The sequence below is a fragment of the Cebidichthys violaceus genome, unplaced genomic scaffold (genome assembly GCF_023349555.1).
Source record: "Cebidichthys violaceus isolate CVI_PGR_0920_01 unplaced genomic scaffold, fCebVio1.0.p SCAF_3, whole genome shotgun sequence".
Lineage (NCBI taxonomy): Eukaryota > Metazoa > Chordata > Actinopteri > Perciformes > Stichaeidae > Cebidichthys > Cebidichthys violaceus.
Window position 1 is genome coordinate 16,242,440 of NW_027176483.1, and position 16,830 is coordinate 16,259,269.

General features: G+C 42.2%; 3 protein-coding genes across 6 annotated transcripts; 1 reads left to right on the top strand and 2 right to left on the bottom strand.

Annotated features, from left to right (window-relative positions):
• Positions 1-16: 16 nt before the first annotated feature.
• On the bottom strand, positions 17-7,636 carry cnot2 (CCR4-NOT transcription complex, subunit 2). 4 transcript variants are annotated; one of them, XM_068724134.1, is made up of 15 exons: positions 7,564-7,636; positions 6,346-6,474; positions 6,163-6,235; positions 5,807-5,957; positions 5,482-5,664; positions 5,294-5,373; positions 4,577-4,702; positions 4,236-4,360; positions 3,996-4,113; positions 3,477-3,633; positions 2,594-2,655; positions 2,201-2,250; positions 1,994-2,094; positions 1,625-1,769; positions 17-1,495 (listed from the first exon to the last, which is right to left on the bottom strand). In XM_068724134.1, the coding sequence occupies exons 2-15, from the start codon at positions 6,460-6,462 to the stop codon at positions 1,409-1,411; spliced, it is 1,575 nt and encodes a 524-aa protein (XP_068580235.1). In that variant the 5' UTR covers positions 6,463-6,474; positions 7,564-7,636; the 3' UTR covers positions 17-1,408. The 4 variants fall into 4 exon arrangements, with proteins under 4 accessions (XP_068580235.1, XP_068580233.1, XP_068580234.1 ...); XM_068724132.1 differs by having other exon boundaries at positions 6,163-6,256; XM_068724133.1 differs by lacking the exon at positions 7,564-7,636 and adding an exon at positions 7,267-7,426 and having other exon boundaries at positions 6,163-6,256.
• A 1,694-nt stretch (positions 7,637-9,330) lies between these two features.
• On the top strand, positions 9,331-11,758 carry lrrc10 (leucine rich repeat containing 10). The gene is made up of 2 exons (XM_068722934.1): positions 9,331-9,591; positions 9,819-11,758. Exon 2 carries the CDS (start codon positions 9,964-9,966, stop codon positions 10,786-10,788), a length of 825 nt encoding a protein of 274 aa, XP_068579035.1. The 5' UTR covers positions 9,331-9,591; positions 9,819-9,963; the 3' UTR covers positions 10,789-11,758.
• Positions 11,759-12,624: 866 nt separating this feature from the next.
• On the bottom strand, positions 12,625-15,510 carry LOC137881148 (seipin-like). Its single transcript, XM_068722933.1, has one exon. The coding sequence runs from the start codon at positions 15,158-15,160 to the stop codon at positions 13,907-13,909; it is 1,254 nt and encodes a 417-aa protein (XP_068579034.1). The 5' UTR covers positions 15,161-15,510; the 3' UTR covers positions 12,625-13,906.
• Positions 15,511-16,830: the final 1,320 nt, after the last annotated feature.

The window sequence follows — 16,830 nt, forward strand, 5'->3', positions numbered from 1 at the left end:
AACACACACACAGTGGTTCAGGAAAGCCTTTTCTGCTTTAATACAAAGAAAAGAAGCTTTGAACTTCTGAAAATACAAGATTGGTCTGAATTTTTTTTCTCCTCAATTTGACAATTTTCCGTTTGCTATGAAATGCTGCTTTTCACTGCTGTTCAAACAGCTTGAATTGAAATACATCCCATATTTTACGTTGGACTCCAAACTTGGGGGATGATCTCCATGTTTATGTCTTCTTTTTGTTTGTTTTTGGCTGAGAATCAGGCCTTTCCTCAAATGACATTTTAATTTTGTATTATTTTGATGTAAGTGCCCGCAGTGCCATGTGACACCCTGTCCAGCAGATCCAGAAATGTCCTGTTGCGTCCACATATTGCATCCATGCTCACCTCATAAAAACGAGGTAAAAGGCAGGGCAAAATTTCTTCCAAAATAGATGTCATATATATATATATACATACATATATATATATATAGCAATCATATATACACATTCGTACATACATATACTAATTTATGTGATGCAAAGAAACAAAAAATGTACACATTTCTTACAAAATTGTAACAAAGACTGGAAATTGTTTTGTTTGCTCTGGAGCAACGTCGTGTAGCTGTTTAGCCTCTGCGAGGATTTCTCCACACTTGTGGAAACCAAAGTAATCTCCCAGATTTGTGTCCATGTTCAACCGGCACAGAACTCACAGAGAGAGACGGACAGAGGGAGGAGCAGAGCGAGAGACAGAAAACTGTTTGGTGGTGCAAATACAAAGGTTGAAATAAATGTAAATGGCAGATAGAAAAAAAAAATAAAAGGGTGAGATGAAAAGGGATGCATGTGGAAAAGTTGCATGAACCCCCCCGACCCATAACAAAAAAATGGAAAAAGGAATAAAAAAAAAATATCAGGGAGTGTTCACATTAAAAAAAATCACAAACAAATTTTGTGTTCTTTTATTACTAAATATAGTGCAACAATAAACATTGCATTTCTTTCACCCTTTCACTTGCGTCTGAGGATGTTAACTTTCCTCGCCTTTTTTTTTTTTTCCCTGTTCTTAACACTTGGTGAGGCGTAAACCTGGTTCTGTCACTGTCCTGTGCCACAGGGTCAGTCCTCCTTTCTAAAAGAAAACAAGCTTCAGATTCAGAGACGTAAACATAACACAGACCCTGCTCAAAAACAAGTCAAAAAAACAGGAGGAACATAAAGAATAAAAATAGAACAAGTGTTGGTGTTTTGGGCAGCGTGAAATTTTGGAAAGGCAGGGCAGTTTTGATGGTGGCGACGACCCCCACAGTCAGATAGCCAAATCCTCGAGGAATAAAAACCGAGCCGTGTCAACCACAGCGCCCCTCCTGGACAACAGCGTTGTGTGCAGGAACCGGTGCGGCCCTCTGGACTGGTCGGGCCTTAGAAGGCCTGCTGGGCTGGGTTGTAGTTGAATGTTGTTGGCACGTGAGGCCTCTCTTCAAGCTTATCATACTCCAGATGAAATTCCTTTGAGATGCAAACAATATTTTAAACACGATAGAAAAAGCTCTAATCCACAACAGGAGTCAGTAAAACTTCGCCAGGTTGTGAAAGTTCAAAAAGAAAAAAAAAGGCAGCAGAAAGACAAATTCCTACCTTGGCTACTTTCCTCCAGTTAAGACAATCAAAAAAGTAGTAGGTTCCCCTCTCGTAGGCGTTGGTCTTCAGTGTAGGCTCCATGCCAGGCGCCCTTGTTATCCAAACCCGCTCCTCTTTGTGGTACCTCCAGTCCCGGTTGAAGCTGGAGAGTGAAGTTATGGATGAGGAACGAGACAAAAAGGGAAGAAACCAAGTGACTGACCTGAATTTTCACCCCAATTTTCCCTCTAAATGATCGGAAGAGCTACTGGCAACCTTCCACACACTTAAATGACGATTTGTAGAAGTTTAAATCACATTCAAAAGATGTCAACAATCTCCAGATGGAGGAAAACAAACATGATCAAACTGTTGTTAGGTACTCACAGCTCTACTGCTGCCAGGAGCTGTAGCAGGTCTCCACCGTTCATGTAGTACAGGTAGAACAACAGGTCTTCACCATATCGTGCCAGTTTAATTGCAGCCAACTGGAGGCAGGACAGCGAAGAACAAAGAGTATTAGTCTTGTAGCTACATGTACAACCTGAAGACTGTAACCATTCATTGTGGCCGGTTCCTGAAGCTCAGAATTACCTTGTCTCTTATGTGGATGTTGGTCAAGTATTCAGACGGAACGTGGAAGTCTGAAAAAACAAGAACGAGCAGGAGTGACTAAAACATGTAATCTTAATTATTAGAAGACTTTTCTCAATTTACTGTCATGCCAATGGAGAGATGTGAAGATCAATGCTTTTTTAAATTTTTTATACACTATGAAAATCATGATGCAGTACAACAACTGCCATTTGTGAATGCTTTGAAAGATCAGCTCTGATTGCTTATTGAATGGGTCCTCATTCACCTGGTTCCAACAGTCATTATAAACGTGTTTTGGCTCTGGCTCAGCCAAATCTCGGAAGCTTTTCCGGATCACTAAATGAAGGTTCTTCTAAATCCTCCGCCACATAACTCATGTGAAAGTCTTACCAATGTCTTGAGGTCGACATGGCGATGAGGCCCAAGGAGAGGCGAACTTGGGATACAAGTTTCTGTCGGGAAAGAAAGTTGCAGTAAGTTCATCGCACTACGGACACCCGAACACAACATTTGATAAAAACAGAAAGTAACAGCACAAACTAACAAAACACATTGAGACCAAAGCATAGATGTTGAAAAACGTTAACGGGGCAGAAACTTCACCACGAGTCAGACGATTAAACTCACTGTTTGAGTGCTTTTAAAATCATCAAATCAAATCAAAGCTAGTAGTTCTGTTGCATGAAGGGAAGATATTTTTCAGAAAGTTTGCAACTGATATTTTAGCCGTTTGGCTAAAAGGTGTTGCGTATTGTGTGAAACACAATTTGTGGGTACAGTTTGGCATCTTTAGGCTTCACTGGTAATTACAATAATGACGGCAAAACCTGTTTGTGGTGTAAAAACGGACAAATATGTTAAACAACATATTTGGTCCCTCAGTATGGTTGTTTGACTTCAAAATAGTTGGGTTATACTGGTAAAGTATTATGTTTTTTCTCTGGGGGTAAAAATGGTACAGTGAGTCCTGCACAGACAAGGTATATCCGATCTGTCCCCGTGTAAAGAGGAGGTTTGAGTTGGACTGGAACAGAAGGAAGGGGCATAATTAAACTAAGATTGACTCGGCGAAAAGGAAAGCTGTGAGAACGATAATCATCGTAACTATCTGTGCCTGCAACACCCATTATAGGTCATGTAGCACTTAAATGGGCGACTGAGTTTCATTACAAGACAACTGATTCGTTGCTCACATTATCATTTGTTGGACAAACGCACACTGGCTGATGAAACTCTAAACGTTACTGTATTCAGGGTGGAGCGGCCGTCTTACTCTGGTGAGTTTAAGTTGAGTCCCAGTGTTGTGAGGTCACTTCCTAGCGCCAGATGCACCATCCCCGGATCGGTCTCTGCCGCCCGGATAAATGTCAGCAGGCCAATCATGCCGAATTGGTCTGTCACCATTCCTGAGGGAATGTTCGTCACCCGACCTGCAGCAGGAGGACAATTCAGAGTTCAACAAACCGCTGAAACTGGACTGTGAACTACAGTTCATACTCACCGTCAATACATTACCTCCACATTTTTTAACCCACACTGTGCACGCATCGGAGAGCAAACCAAGCCAATTATGTCTTTAAAAACACACGCCGGTCACAGACAGACTGATGGAAAGATGATGATGGTCTGTATCATACTGAACATATTCTTTTGGTTTCCTCACTGCAGCCTATCCAATAATTATCTAACCCCAAATGCAGGGTAGAGAGCCCAACTGCCTCACCCAAGTTGTGCGATTAAGAAGGGATGTCTCAGTGGAATTGGAGCGATACGATTGGCTGAGAGGTCTCACCATCGGGCAACACCTGGATCCCTTTCTTCTGGTTGTTGTTCTGTGCCGAGGTCGTCTTGTCTCCGGGGAACTTCGGCCCATCTGCATTGGATGTGCTCTTGCTTGTGGAGTTCAAGTTCTACAAACAAAGAAAACCAGTTTAATACACAGAAGAAGAAGAAGACAAGAATAATGATCTTTAATGAGTAACCTTGACATCCGGTCAGATTGTGTTGTAGAGTCCTCGGGGCTCACACTTACAGTTTTGCTGTCGTCGTTGTTCAACGTGGGGTCCTTGTAGTTTGGCCCGGGCAGTGCAGGGAAGTCCTCGTTATGGATGGAGAAATCCTGTGTCTGTTCAGTTGATGGCTTCGTCACCATGCCAACTTGATGATGAACATAGTGAAGTAGAGATTACAATTCCCCAAAGTGTAACGAGCAAAAAAAAAACCCACAACAAATACATATCAAACCAAACAAAACCGTGGCTAATATTATGAACCCAATCAAGAAGCTAATATTAATTTCCTGTCCTAGGGGAACCTACTTTCTGTATCTTAATGTGTGTAAAGATAGACACTTTCTACGGCCTAATGGCCTACCATAAGGAGCCCGTCCAGCCAGTGGGTTGAGCACCGGTGTTGGGTTTCCAGTCCCTTCTCTCCGACTCCTGTCTGCTAACGCAGGGAAGTCTGACAGATCCAGTCCCGTTACATTTTCACTCCCATCTGCAGTAATAGGAAGGGTAGGAACTTATAATATGTAATGTCACCTTCAGCTCAATGTATCTGTGTAATAATGTGTCAATTATTAACTTGGTGGTGTAATTGTGTTTCCCTGTCACTGTATGAATGAATGGCCCTCCCCCAAGTAAAAACTGCTGACCAAACACAACAGCTAATTGGAATAATAGTTACTCACCGTCTGTTTCAGCAGTCAGAGATAAATTGGTACAATATTTTCAGTTTTTACAGAATTCATTTCACTTACAATTTTCACCAAAAAAATACAGATTTTTCAAAAGAGCCAGATCAGATTGAACTGATTTTCACTCTGACTTTATGTTGTCTAAAAGTAGTTGTGCTTCCTGCTTCAAGAAGACACTGTTCACTGCATTTTACAGTGAACGAGGTCGTCCAGTCATGTCAGCAGCTACGTTTTGACAAATGTGCAGCAAGGTATATTTATGAAATGTAACTCTCACTGTGTTTCATGTAGAATAGATTTGTTACATTCAAAACAAACACTCCCGTGTTTCTTTAAATAAAACTTCAAACTACCGATCCCTTGCTATACCCACCTGAGCTAAACACACTAACCTGTGCCGTTGAAGATGTTGCTTGATAATGAGTTGTTCATCCCAAACGCCTGATTGCGATTCATACCAAACCCTGACATGCTGCACAGAAAAAAGAAAACCAAAACAGAAGATGAGGCCAAAAATGAGCTTTAGGAGGACACAAAGAGCCGCAGATCTCCACTAGGACGAGTGAGTTTTGCAGGATACCTGTTTATGGTGAAGGGCTGGCGTGCTGGCTGCTGTTTGGGCATACAGATGATACTGGGCGAGCTGCGGTTGGGGCTGCCGAGCCCCGAGCTGCCCATACTATTGGTCCTGCCGCTCATCCCAATGCCTTGACCGACCTGAGAGTGGTTCAACATGTTCCTTGTGTTCATCGGCAACGTCCCCCTGTTAGAACACCATCAGGTCTGATTAAGCGCGTTTAAATCTTTGCTCACAACATGTCAACTGTCATTTCTATTCCCAGGTATTGTTTATTTATATGAACCACACGAGTATGCGTCTTAACTGAGTCTGCCTTCATTCCCACCTGCTTGGTGATGGAGGGGTATGGAGGGACATGGTGGGGACCCCCGTTGTAGGGGTGATATGACTTGGTAGTGCCTGCGTGCCTTGCGTTAGATTTCGGTTTAACTGCGGCGTACTGTTCCCCATGCCTCTTACCGAGAAGCCGAGTGCACCTGCAGAAAGACAGAGAAGAAAAACAGAAAGAGAAAGTTCATCTGAAAAAAGTCCCACATTGTCACCTTTAGTAGATTTCCGGTTACTCAAATGCACTCTAGTTCACACACTATCTACAGGCAGGATTTCTGTTTAACTCCAAATATGCAACATGTGAGAAAACTGCTATGGGAGTGACTGTAGAATGAAACAGGAAACACTTACTTTGTGGACCGTACAAACTCGCACCAAGCTGCGACAGCTGACCCGACGACGACGGCGAGGGAGACGACAGCATCTGAAGGAAAACATTTGAGGACTAGAAAGAGTAAGACGACTAGAAAAATGCCTCCGCTGGCGTTGAATCAAGAAATGACAGGAGTGTGCAGATGTGTGGACAAAACTCACATCTTTGTCCGACCGATGTGGGAACATCGACGGCTGGCTGTAGTACATGCCTTCATCGGAGAAGTCATTATCGACTACCTCGACGAACTCTACAAATTTCTTTCTAGCACCAAACATGCCTTTTGTCACCTGGAGAAGAGGGAGCAGAGTTAAAGATGTGTAAAGGGAAAGCAGCCTGGCAAGAGGTGAGGAACGGGACGTACCCAAATACAATCTCAGAGAGAAGTTCACATTTCTTATCTAAATACACAGATCCCTCTTCAAAACCTTACGTTGAAAATATCTACACTAATCTGCCAAAGTTTTACCGTGAGTGGTTTCAATGTTGTACAGTCACCCTTTACAATATAATTGACCACACTGCATATCATTAATTAAGCATCTCATTGCTGACACTGAACAACACTAATATTGAATCCACCTTTTAAACAGGACACGATTTTCTATGATTGCACCCTTACATAAAATGGAAAGTTCTGGATGCATCATTTATTCTCGTTTCTTTGTAAATCACAATGAAATATTTGGCCTGTTGGGGTTTTGAAATAAAGTTTTTGAAGTGTGTCTATTTTGTAATGATGTACACGCATTAAGGAAGAGCATGTTGAACTTCTCTAACAAAATAAACTATTTATCCTGTCCATAACATGGTTTACATAAATCACGTGACAGCAGAACTATTCGTTAATGTTCTCCCTGATAAACTACCACGGGAATTAGAATGTCTCAAAGGCTGAATAGTTACCTAATTTGACACTGTTGAGAACATTAACATCAGCTATGCTAACATGCTAGTTAGCCACCACTAGTGTAGTTAGCTAGCGTTAGCAAGCTAAGTGCTTACAATCAATCTGTGTTAGCTTAGCTAGCACAAGTTCGCAAGCGGACTGACTTAACCAGGAGCTAATTACCACAACATACCGAAACCTTTCAACTCCAACACAACCTGACTACGCTACCAAGCAGCCGTCATTATAAGGCGGTAATGTGGGCCCTCTCTGCCTCCATAGATCCACAGTCAGCTGTCCGTTTTCTCGGCTCAGTTTACGCTCCGTTTGCAGCAGCAGCAGCGGCAGCGACAATCTGCTGGAGCTAACGGCTAAAGATTCGCTCCGTATCGAAACGGAGGAAAACAGTGGCATAAATCGCTCATACCGAAGGCTGAAATGTGAGCCGAACTGATTTAATATGACCCAAAAATAAGTAAAATATCCTCACCGCATCAATTTCCCTTCTCTACGTTAGATCCAAGATGGCTGTGTGTATTCTCTATCAAAGAGGGATAGCCTTTACCCTCTGACCTTACAACCTGCTGACCACTTCCGTACACACAACTGAAGAACATGTCAGCAACAGAAAGTGTACTCCATCAGCCAGGGTGCAGAACAGTCACCACAAAACACAGCAAAGAACAAAAAGTATGTACATTTTGAAGTGAATATTAATAAAGACACCACTGTCGAGCCTCTACCTCCCTCCTGTGATCATACGGTGTCTTTGCATTATTAAAACACTGCTGTCTGTAGCTGCAGTTACTACAGCAGATGCCTCTTTTAATGGTAATGTCAGAATATTCAGAGTGATGGTTATCTTAGTACCCCAAGACAGGGACATTGGCATCAAAGTAATGCTTTTACAGTTTTCCCTTGGCCTTACCAACCAGGCAAATTGGCAAACAGCACTGGGGCCCCTGAAGTTCCCGGTTCACCTTATCAAGTGGTTTGCGTTAAATTAATTACAAATTAGTTTGGTAGTTGGCACAACTAAAACACATGTCTGCTAACATAATACAGGCTTTATACTGATCTTGAGGTCCTGCCTTGAAGAGGGGCTCTGAATTATGATAATAATGTAGTTTTATAACCTTCAGCTTACATGTTGCATATTCTTTATCTGATTTGAATAATGCTACCACACAGAAAAAATAATTAAATTGTTAGTTACGTTAGTTACGTCCTTTAATTACCACATTTGGTTTGGAGTTATGATAGCATCTACTATAGTGTAGTAGGCTAACTATAGGTCTAACTATTATGAATGAACTTGAAAGCTCCTTGTTAACTTTGGAAACATCTGAGTTTTTTTGTCAAGAAATAATGAGCTTTTATAGACCTTTTTGACAGCAGACATTTTGACTTGTCATTGCAGGTAAAGCAGGTCAGAGATGATAACATCAGCACATTCAGTGCTCCAGTAATCACCTAATAGGACAATTAATTACTCCTGTGTCTGCCATGAACAGGGTCTATGGTGGCAGTCACATGGTTCTACAGGGTTGTAGCCCCCCCCCCCCCCCCCCCCCCAGGCAGTGGATAAGGAGAAGGACAAGTGCTAAAAATGTTCTGTCAGTGAGTGAAAACAGACAAGGGGCAAACATTATCCCTTCTGATAAGGAAAATGAAATTCCTTCTCAGTTGTATCGTTGTGAAAAATACCCCTAATGAAAGTATGCGGGATAGCACAGGCAAATCACACCTCAGACACTTCAGGAGTATACGTCCCCCAAGAAAGACAAATAGGAAATGATATTCCGCTTTTAAAACAATATGGAAAACCAAAAGCACCTGCATTTGGAGGGTTTTTAGAATGGTTATGCACTAAAGACTTGACTCTACAATGATTAACCACACAGTTAAAAAGTGGTCCTTTCAAAAGAGCCATGCACCCTCCACCAAACTTCAGTAAACCTCTTAGTTTTTCTGTAACTTTTCCTGTAACTTAATTTCCCCTCCCAGCAAAAACACTAAATTTATAACTACAATCTGAGTCAGAACTATAAATACATGCAAACTCCGCCGCTGGTCTCCCTGCGCACACTGGCAAATTCTTGAGATTATTCCACAGTACAGGCCCACTTGACTGACCCGGTGGCACAGACCCAGAATTGCGTCTGGGCGGATTAAAACAGGATGTAAATGACCATCGTTGCTCTTTCATCACAAGGCACTTCTTCAGCTTTGCACCCTGCCCCTCCCTGTCTCTCTCTCTCTCTCCCACCTCTGTCATCTCAGAGAAGAAGGGGGGAAAGTCATTAGGCACAAATAGGGAGGAGAGAGTAGCTAGCTGTTGCTATCTCCATGAAAGGCAGGGCAAAACTCAGAGCCACTGAGAGATGGTGAGAGGACTGCACTGGGGAATATCTGCCCAGGGAATACAATGCGTTTACAGTCCATTAAGTTGGATAAACAAATGTCTTACTGAAGGAGAAGCTGAGAGTCATGGACATCAAGAGGAAAACATGAAAAGGTAGGAGTGTTTTCAATTTTCAATTATTATTATCTTTACGCTTATTATGTTTTCTGTTTTCTCGTGGTGATCCTTATTTTCATTGTTGTTTCCACGGTGTTGATCACATGAAAGGGTGTAATTCAGCATCATAATCCTGTTATTGCTGCTACATGCAGCTTCATATGCTGATGCGGTGTTACAAAGACGCATTACATTGTTGCAAACTTGTTTGTTTTTTTCTCAAGATCAATAACTCCAGAGGGGCTTTGGTGGAGCATTAATGGGATGCCATGAAATTTACTTGAAGACGCCAACAGCCTACTTCAGTGCAACCCTTGTCTGGCACTCAGTTGATGTGGAGGACCAGTGGTGTATCAGACGCTGGGCACGATGGGTAATGCCATGCGAGGCGTCGTTGCCTTCATTCCCTCAGAACGCTGTCAACGCTTTCTCGTGGGGGACCTGAAGGAAATGCCGCTTGATCGGACCCTGGACCTGAGCAGCCGGCAGTTGCGTCGGCTGCCTGTTGCTGCCTGTGTCTTCGATGAGCTGGTGAAGCTCTACCTGAGTGACAACAACCTCAGCAGCTTACCGGCTGAACTGCAGGGCCTGAAGAAGCTGCAGCTCTTAGCCCTTGACTTTAACTGCTTTGAAGAGCTCCCTGCAGCTGTTTGCAGATTGCCCCAGCTCAGCATCCTTTACCTGGGTAACAACAAGCTTTACAGCCTCCCCAGAGAACTGAGGGAGCTCAAGGAACTAAATACGCTGTGGCTGGAGACTAATTGCTTCACTGTTTTCCCACAGGTGGTTTGTGAGCTACCTAATCTAAAGACCCTGCACCTTGGTTATAACCAGATACAGAGTTTACCAACAGAGCTAAGAGGCCTGGAAGAGCTTCGAAGTATCTGGCTTGCTGGGAACCAACTGGCAGCGTTCCCACCAGTGTTGCTGGAAATGCACTTTTTAGCTGTCATTGATGTGGATCGGAACAAAATACGCTACTTCCCCAGCCTGTCTCACCTGCAGGGGTTGAAACTTGTCATCTATGACCACAACCCCTGTGTTAATGCCCCGGTAGTGGGCGAGGAAGTCAGAAGAGTCGGGCGGTGGGCGGACTGCCCAGATGAAGTGCCGGAAGATGATGGGTCTAAAGCAGCAAGTGAGACTGCAGCGGAGGTCACGGAGGTAAACCCCGAGGAGGAGCACAGCATTTAGGGTCAAGGAACAAAGTGACCTCCAGCCTGTGAGAGGCCAGTCAGTGCAGGACGACGTTCAAGTGGAGCACTTAAAGCCGAGTGGTGTGTTGTACATCAGGCGGATGGCATTTGGTCCATATACGGCAAAGCCAAGTTGTTGTACAAGTTGTACAAAAACGTGTGAAAGGGGACAGTTGAAACCAGAAATAAAAAAGTGTTTAACATGATTGGTTATTTCTACTGTATGAAATGTTAAGTGTCTTATTTGAATTAGTAAAACTCTATATATGATTTCAAATGATTAGCTGCAGCAACAGTGATGTTGTAAATTGCTAAAAAATCTTTACCAACATCACATTTTCGGTCAGTCTAAATGTCTTAAACTATTTTAAATTATGGTACAAGACATAAACTATCTTTACATTACAGGTTGTAGGACACCTGGGCGAGGAAAACAGTGCATGTATTTCTACTTGACACATATTAGTGGTGTGTATGCATTGACTATATGGAGTTGGTCAGTATAGCAGGGATTGAGAAAAAGAAAAGGATCATTACACAGATTCTTGTTCAAGCAGAGTCTGAGATAATATCTGTACCTGCTGAGGCTAAGTACAGTGAGGTTTTTAATACAAGTGATGGATGGTTTGAATCAATTAGTGCACTCCTTATCCAGACCAATGCATAATTCATCAGATAGATTGGGGCTGTGGCTTTGAATAGAGGCTGCTAATGGGCCTTAATATCACCGCTATAAGGTTTGGATTCGAAACAGATCTTAAATGCAGTTTTCCAGTTCCTCAGCGTACCAGGAAAACGTTCTGTAAACAAGATAAAATGTTGTTCCACACTGTATCTTTTGAGGCATTTTGAATCCTTTTTAGCAAAGCGTAGGTAAAGGGGTTAAAATGATCTGCATACCAGTCTTCTAACTGGAAATGTGATGATTGTGAACACACTGAACTACTGTATTAAAAAGACAGACTTTATTGTGCGTTTATGTAACTCTCAGAGATCCTACGAACACATACAGACGTCATTCTGTTTCATCCTTCAAATGCAGTACAGTGCGTGTCAAAGATAAACATCTCGGCTCTTATACACGCTGAAATCCCAAAACGTCACTAACAGGGCGTTTTACAGCACGGCCCCTCTTGTTCTACAATAAGCCGTCTGCAGCAAAGGGCACAGTAAATGCAAAAACTATGTTGGTCCGGTGTGTTTAACGTCACCATTGTCTGAGGCTCATGAATCCTTTTGTCATTTTTTGACAAGATTTGTCCAAATAAAAGTCAAGGATTGTATCGGAATATCAAAAAGGTACAAAAGCTTCATCACATTCAAGTATTTAAAAAGAGTAATGTCTTAAACTAAAGTGAAAGCTTGTTTAGAAAAATAAATCTGTTAAATATATTATCGTATTTTCAACAATGATCATTTTGAGATAATAGATGAGGTTTGTATTCATCTCTGTAAATGTACAAAATATTACAACAATCAGGTGTAATAATGGACATATCATATTGGATAGCTGTCTGTTTTAAGAATGCTTTCTGATTTTATTCATAACGTATATTTTATCAATATGAAATATGAGTAAAAAGCCCTGCTTGTTCCGCATGACCAATATCAAATTTGCACATAAAGAGATAAAAATTAATCTTTACTTTGTGTTAAACAAAACATTCTAACATACAAGTTCTCAGGTTTGTTGAACCCTCTTTGAATGGCAAGAAGGAAGTTCTATCGACAAAAAATATTGTGAGTTAGAGCTGCTTCAATTTTCACAGCGATGTCAATGTAGAAAAAACCCAGAATGTCACCAAAGCGTACACAAGAGACGATGAAAAATGAGAAGTGTGCCACTGCATGTTTATTTAATTTGTTCAACACATAAATAACACCTGTTCGTATAACATCGGAGGCATTTGCAAGGATATTTCCATGACAGAATACAAGATGACAGATTATACGTGCATCATATTTAACGATCTCTTTGGTACAGAATCCTTTGTCACCTGTACAAACTCTTACATAAACTCTCTTAAGGCTTAACCCCTTGGCTCCCTGAACTGAAGTGGAGGTTAAATACATGCAGGTCGGGCTTAATTCCAACAATTCCTTCATCACTTTGACTTCATCAGCTTTAACAACCAGTATTTTAAAACAGTAACTTTACTTATCCTTCTTATACTGTTCCTAAATGTTAAATACAAACATGTTTCATTAATAGACTTGTATTACTTAAAATACCAATCAAAAATATCTTGGTGCATTTGTTGAAAAAAATAAATAAATACAATTTTCCCGACATTAAATTGCAGTGTTTAAACTGCACTGTAACAGATATTGAATACAAAGAAATAGTGATGATGGAATGAAAACCTACTATGTAAAAGCATTGCAGCTTTAACCAAGTATGCCACGGCTGTAAAATCACCCTTTAAACTGAGACAGAACGTCTCTGAATGCAAAAGTAACAGAAATGCAACAAATTCCTTGTGTCCCTCAGACTGGACACAAGTTTAACAGTAAGCTACTAAAAACAAAGACACCATTTTGGGCACATTTTCCAAATCGAATTGCTCTGAAGGAGACTCTGTGAAAAAGTATCTCGAGGTTTATTTATCTGTATCCATTAACAGGGTGTGAAACATACTTGGAAATCCAAAAAACTATATAAATTACGTTCCAAGTATCGGCTACATTCAAAATCAGAATCCTGTCCACTGATGTATGAACTGGTAATAAAGAGCTACTGTCTACTTGTATTATCATGGGGAAAATGTCACGATTTGTGCATTCAGCTATTGAAGGCTGGCCGTGATATGAGAAAAAGCAACCTTGCAGTTTACCTGACTTTTAACGGGCGTGTTAAAATGCTGGCGAACACCTGAATGGTAAGACTATAATCTGTTGGACAAGCCAAAGCTGGAATGTAGTCTCTCTTGATGCGCGCAATATCAAAACTCAGATGGTAAAACACAAGTAGAAGTGCTGTAGACAATATGCAGAAAGTTAGAATTAGGTCGAGGACAACACGCAGTAGTTTGTTAGCTAAAACAAAGCATGTAATATATTTTCGTTAACATTGAGCATACATATAAGTGCTTTTGTTGTGTGCAGTGGCATGGTTTTCACAGGCTCATCCACGGCCCAGGTCTCTGTCGGAGTGTTGTCTCACCCTGTTGAGATCCACCCAACACATCAGAGCTGTCTTCCTCCTCGGGCCCCTTGGAGTCAGGAGACTCTTCCTCCGTGGCATCAGCCACTTCATCCCCAGAGGCATCCGTGACTTCGGAGGGCCTCTTTGACGCCGTCCCTGCCACCGAGTCATTTCCCTGGAAATCAGATGCCTCGTTCACAGACCCGATGACTTGAGGAGCCCCGAGGTCCTTCTGCGAGTTTTCCTTCTCCATGCGCTTCCTTGCCTCCTCTCTCCTCTGCTGGATGCGGGTGTTATCCCCCATCATAACCTTGACTCGAACTTGGTCCGGAGGCCAGATGCCGCCCCATATGAACTGCAGGTAGCTTAACAGCACAATGGCACTGAGGAAGGCAAAGTTGGTGGCGACGCCGACAACTGCGGATGTCAGGGGGAAGTTGAACAGAACATATCGCACGCCAGTGAAGTAAGCGTGGATACGGAGTTGAGACGAGTAGATCTGCACTCGTTTGGACAGGATCTCGATGACTGCGCCGACAGAGGGTTGAAAAGCATTGGTCTTGTAGTCTGAGAAGAACTCGACTTCTATGAGCTGCTTCTGTTCGGCCATCCCAGTCACATAGAAAGGAGAGAAGAGTAAAGTGCTCAGGCTCTGCAGAAGGCTGGAGCGGTAATGCAGCATTGTAGATCGGCCCACTGACGAGACGGTCTTCCCACCCTTGGTGTAACAAGACATCTTGCACATGAACATACCCAGGTTTGCATTCACCGGAGACTCTGGCATCTCCAACTCCAAAGACACTCGATACGGCTGACCGTAAGCCATCACTTGGTCCCTGTCGTTCTTCATGAAAGAGATGTTGGCCGTGGGGAACGAACACAGCACTGACTCTGAGGCGTCACAGTCGGAGTTGTAGTAGAAGTGCACAGGGGTGGAGAAGCTCACGGTGGGCATGTAGGAGTAATAGAAGCTTCCATAGAGAAAGATGGACACCCACAGCAGCAGCAGCAGGACACAGAACAGGATGGCAGCCTGAAATAAAGTCCGCCGTGCCTTGAGGAGAGTCACCGATGCCACATCGTGGAGCCAGTGTAGAACCGCTCCCATCGTACTCACGATGGTCGGGTCTGATCCGGACTTTCTTCTGGTCCTGGTTTGGTCAGCTGTTCCTCCTTCGGCCCCCTTATACTGCTGCCCCCGTGGTGGCTCCTTGTGTTCATACATCAGTGGGCGGCTCCCCTTCGAAACTGTGGAATTGCTTATCTTCGCCCTCTCATGCTGAACGTTAGCCTGTCTATTCCACTAGTACATAGTCATTCAACTAGCTAGCTGAGGTCTGAGCTTGTTCTTAAGACACCGTTAGTTGCGGTCAGTTCGGTCCTCAAGTTAACGTGGTATAAGCCTGCTCGAAATAAATCTAAATATTATTAACGCTAGCTCCTAAAGGTTGGACGGTGATGGTGTCTACCTGACTTAACTCTGCCTAAGCTTGTTCGTCTTCTTCTTCTTCTTCTTCGTCTTCTTCTTCTTCTTCAAAGTTCATTGGCGGTTGGCAAACAACGAATCGGCGCATTAACGCCACCAGCTGGTATGGAGTGTGGATCAGGATGTTAATAGTACTGACATTATTTAATTTATACAAATACAAATACATAAAAAACGGGCTCATATTTTTCAATAATAGTAGTTAGTCTTAGATACATAAATAGTACTTGATAACACTTACTTCTTGAGTTCTTCTGCAGAATATCTATTATATCAAAATGTACTTTTATCTTGCTGAGGTTTCCAATTGGCTGCCTTCGTTATTGCTCATATTTCTGACAGCGTACAATAACATGTCATACTGTTTCCTCTTGTCCACTGTACTAGCCTGTATCATGTTTTCCTATACTTTTAGTAGCGTACTGTTTAGCCCATGTGACTAAATCAAAGTCTTGATATCACTGTTTCTTCTCATTTACCCGCTCCATGCTCGTTCTTCTTTTTTAATAATGCAAAGTCTACTGTTGTATCAGGAAGTATGCACGGTGCTACTGCTGGTAATGGAACTGTTGGACTGAAGTTTAATTTAGCTATGTTAACGTCTGTTGCTTTCTGTGCTACTGTCCATCCAAAGCTTCTTGTCTCCCTCCTCTCCTTTTCCCAGCAAGGTTTTAGAGTTTCCTGTGTTGGATGCTTTGTAGATTAGCACAATAACTCAATGCTAACTGAATTCTTCTTCATTATAGCGGCATTTCCATTTCCACCTGTAATGCAGCCGTTGGGCTTGTTTTAAAGGCACCGGTGCATAATCTCATTGCCTGATATTGAATATTATACAGTTTTTCTAAAGATGTGCTTGCTGCTGATCCATACACCACACAACCATATTCCAATATGGATTTAATTAATTTAGTGGAGGTTAAATACATGCAGGTCGGGCTTAATTCCAACAATTCCTTCATCACTTTAACTTTATCAGCTTTAACAACCAGTATTTTAAAACACTAACTTTACTTATCCTTCTTATACTGTTCCTTAATGTTAAATACAAACATGTTTCGTTAATAGACTTATATTACTTAAAAGACCGATCAAAAATATCTTGGTGCGTTTGTTGAAAAAATAAAAAACATTTTCCCAACACTGCACTGTAACAGATATTGAATGGAAAGAAATAGAAAACCTACTTTGTAAAAGCATTGCAGCTTTAACCAAGTATGCCACGGCTGTAAAATCACCCTTTAAACTGAGACAGAACGTCACATTCCGTGTGTCCCTCAGGCTGGACACAAGTTTAACAGTAAGCTACTAAAAACAAAGACACCATTTTGGGCACATTTTCCAAATCGAATTGCTCTGAAGGAGACTCTGTGAAAAAGTATCTCGAGGTTTATTTATCTGTATCCGTT

Bases quoted from the DNA above. Each gene is read 5' to 3' on its own strand.
- lrrc10 (XM_068722934.1), top strand. From the start codon at position 9,964: ATGGGTAATGCCATGCGAGGCGTCGTTGCCTTCATTCCCTCAGAACGC.
- LOC137881148 (XM_068722933.1), bottom strand. From the start codon at position 15,160: ATGTATGAACACAAGGAGCCACCACGGGGGCAGCAGTATAAGGGGGCC.
- cnot2 (XM_068724132.1), bottom strand. From the start codon at position 6,462: ATGTTTGGTGCTAGAAAGAAATTTGTAGAGTTCGTCGAGGTAGTCGAT. The intron at 4,361-4,576 runs GTAGGCCATTAG...TTCATCATCAAG, and splicing joins GGCTGGACGGGCTCCTTATG to TTGGCATGGTGACGAAGCCA. The intron at 4,114-4,235 runs GTAAGTGTGAGC...CTTTGTTTGTAG, and splicing joins ACAACGACGACAGCAAAACT to AACTTGAACTCCACAAGCAA.